The sequence below is a fragment of the Habropoda laboriosa genome, unplaced genomic scaffold (genome assembly GCF_001263275.1).
Source record: "Habropoda laboriosa isolate 0110345459 unplaced genomic scaffold, ASM126327v1 scaffold175, whole genome shotgun sequence".
NCBI classification, from domain to species: Eukaryota; Metazoa; Arthropoda; class Insecta; order Hymenoptera; family Apidae; genus Habropoda; species Habropoda laboriosa.
The window spans coordinates 536,960-539,270 of NW_017100347.1; the positions used below are offsets into that span (position 1 = coordinate 536,960).

At 34.2% G+C, this 2,311-nt stretch overlaps 1 protein-coding gene across 1 annotated transcript in view; it reads left to right on the forward strand.

Annotated features, from left to right (window-relative positions):
• The window catches only part of LOC108574633 (protein NDNF), a 19,492-nt gene that overhangs the window by 5,194 nt on the left and 11,987 nt on the right, over positions 1 to 2,311 (forward strand). Inside the window, exons 2-3 of the mRNA XM_017937253.1 lie at positions 980 to 1,110; positions 1,958 to 2,267. Coding sequence (XP_017792742.1) covers positions 980 to 1,110; positions 1,958 to 2,267 — 441 coding nt within the window. The remainder of the gene's footprint in view (positions 1 to 979; positions 1,111 to 1,957; positions 2,268 to 2,311) is intronic.

Genomic DNA, 2,311 nt, shown 5'->3' on the forward strand with positions numbered 1-2,311 from the left:
GGGAGAAGGCAGGCGAACGATGTTCGAAACGAAAGAGACAGAGGAACAGTGACGGCTATGCCGAGGCGTAAACTTATCCAGTACGATATTTAAAGGGGAACTTCTGTACGATCAAATATTATGACTAAATATAAACGGCACGCTGCATATGTACTCTAGATATCTAATTATGCGAACTACCTATGTACGCGACGCGTGTGCGTAAATTGAATTTTAGAGTGTACGAGTATTAACCCTACGTTGGCTGCCATTGGGTCATCGATGACCCAAGCGAAATTTCACTCTTGTGTCTCTTCGAGAAGAATTTTTGTTTTTACGGAAAGAAGTTTGAAACATTCGACTTGACGAATAATTGTATAATTTAGTAGAGATTTTGATGGGTATCGCAGAATTTTTTCGAATTTCTTTAAAACTTCGAACGGTGTAAAAATACGGAGGAGTTGAGTAATTGTTTTCTATTGTAACTCAAGCCATCGTTACGATGCTTTCGCGCAGTATTTTGTTTCTAGCTTGACCTCGGTGGACGCGCTTTTTCGCGCGAATTTTTGAAAGTCTAACCTAGCCTCGTGTGGGGAACCAAATGTTCACGTTTGTTTCATGTCTCGATATTTAAAATTTATTGCATACATTTCTATTTTACGAACATAGTCCAAGAAGTAGGGATTTGGGGCGGTTTTGCGATACTTTTACAAAACCATAAAAAATTGTTTAAAGAAAATATATATAAATGGGTGTGTACTCGGTTGCCCACGAAGGGGGTTAATGTCAGAAAATTTCCTGAATTTTTGTTCACTGTTGAAAAGAAGAAATATTGGTAAAATATCGATCGTTAATGCCGATAATATAATTAACAAATATGTTATCCATCTTATTAACGATCGTTCAGTATGCAATAATCAGAGATGAATTTAAACGAAAATACCCCTTTAATACGTATCGAACATTAATATCATACTGGATGCAGATAAAATCATTGCAGGTTCTATTACCTGAGTCCACGCGAGGGACCACCTCTCACGTTACTTGTTAGCCCTTGCAGCGGCCCGATATCATGGACTGTCAGTTACGTCGAACCACCGGAAAACAGCAAAAAAACAGAAGGAACAAAATGTATGGAAAACTGTTGGAATCATCGTTTCCTATACGAGTAAAATATGTTAAAGTTATTTAGTGGCAATATCAAATGAATCTTATTTGCTTAAAGCTTGCGATTGATTAATCAGGTACATCAAACGAGCTGGCTATCCAGTAAAGAAAGATTTTCTGTAATTTAACAAAGTCTAACATTCCACAACTTCATTTTATATCAATTACTATATTTTCTTTTTAAAGACAATTATTTATTTTTTTTTTTTTTTATACTACGTATAAAAGTATAAAATATTTTTCATGTGTATGTTTGACAAATAAAAACAAATCTTTTCGTACGATATAATCGTTCAACTTAAGCTTATCTAATACTTAAGCATATCAGTGAGAAATTCTTCGAGGAAATAATTTCAATAATTTTCTAAATGTGAACAATCATATTTTCAGTAGAATAACAATTACCTTAATTAATTTCTTTCACAAAACAGACATTCGGAGGAGTAGATTTTACAACTTAAATCACGCAAAATTTTTCTTTACTGTGTTCTCTTTTTTGCTTGAAAGCAAATTTTCGTTTTAATTGTAAAACAATCTTGAATAATATTTATTCAAAGCATCTTTCGGTAAATTGTTAACAGTATTTTTAATAGCATTTAATATAATTAATTAATCGTTCAATTTCTGCGGCAAATAATTTTTCACCGGAACATCTAACATCCTTTGTTACATTTCGTATTTTACTAACCTTATATTAATCATGCAAATTGTCTATAAAAAGAAGGCATAAGTGATGGTTGTAATTTCAATAAAAAATCGTACGTTAGGATAATAACTGTGATAGAATAAAGTATTACAAACGATGTAGCAGTGCAAACACGATGGCCAGTGAAGAGTTTGAAGCCGGGGTCACCCCTTTTCACCTACGAGGGCGCGGAGGATCAGAATTTTACGATATCGAAGACGCGCGCTGGTCTCTATTGGTTCGAAATTAAATCTGTGGATCCTTCTGATGCCAATTTGCAAAAATTCACACCAACCACGGTGCTTCTATACGCCACGTCTAGTAACCTGGGCCACATCCCGGTGATGTATGCAAACGAGAAGGAAAATCATCACCGTTCCTTAAGATTTCAACAAAGAAGAAGCAAACGTCGACTTACTATATCGTGGAACAAAAGGTACGCTAATATTTTAAATGATTTTAATAATTTTAAATTTAATT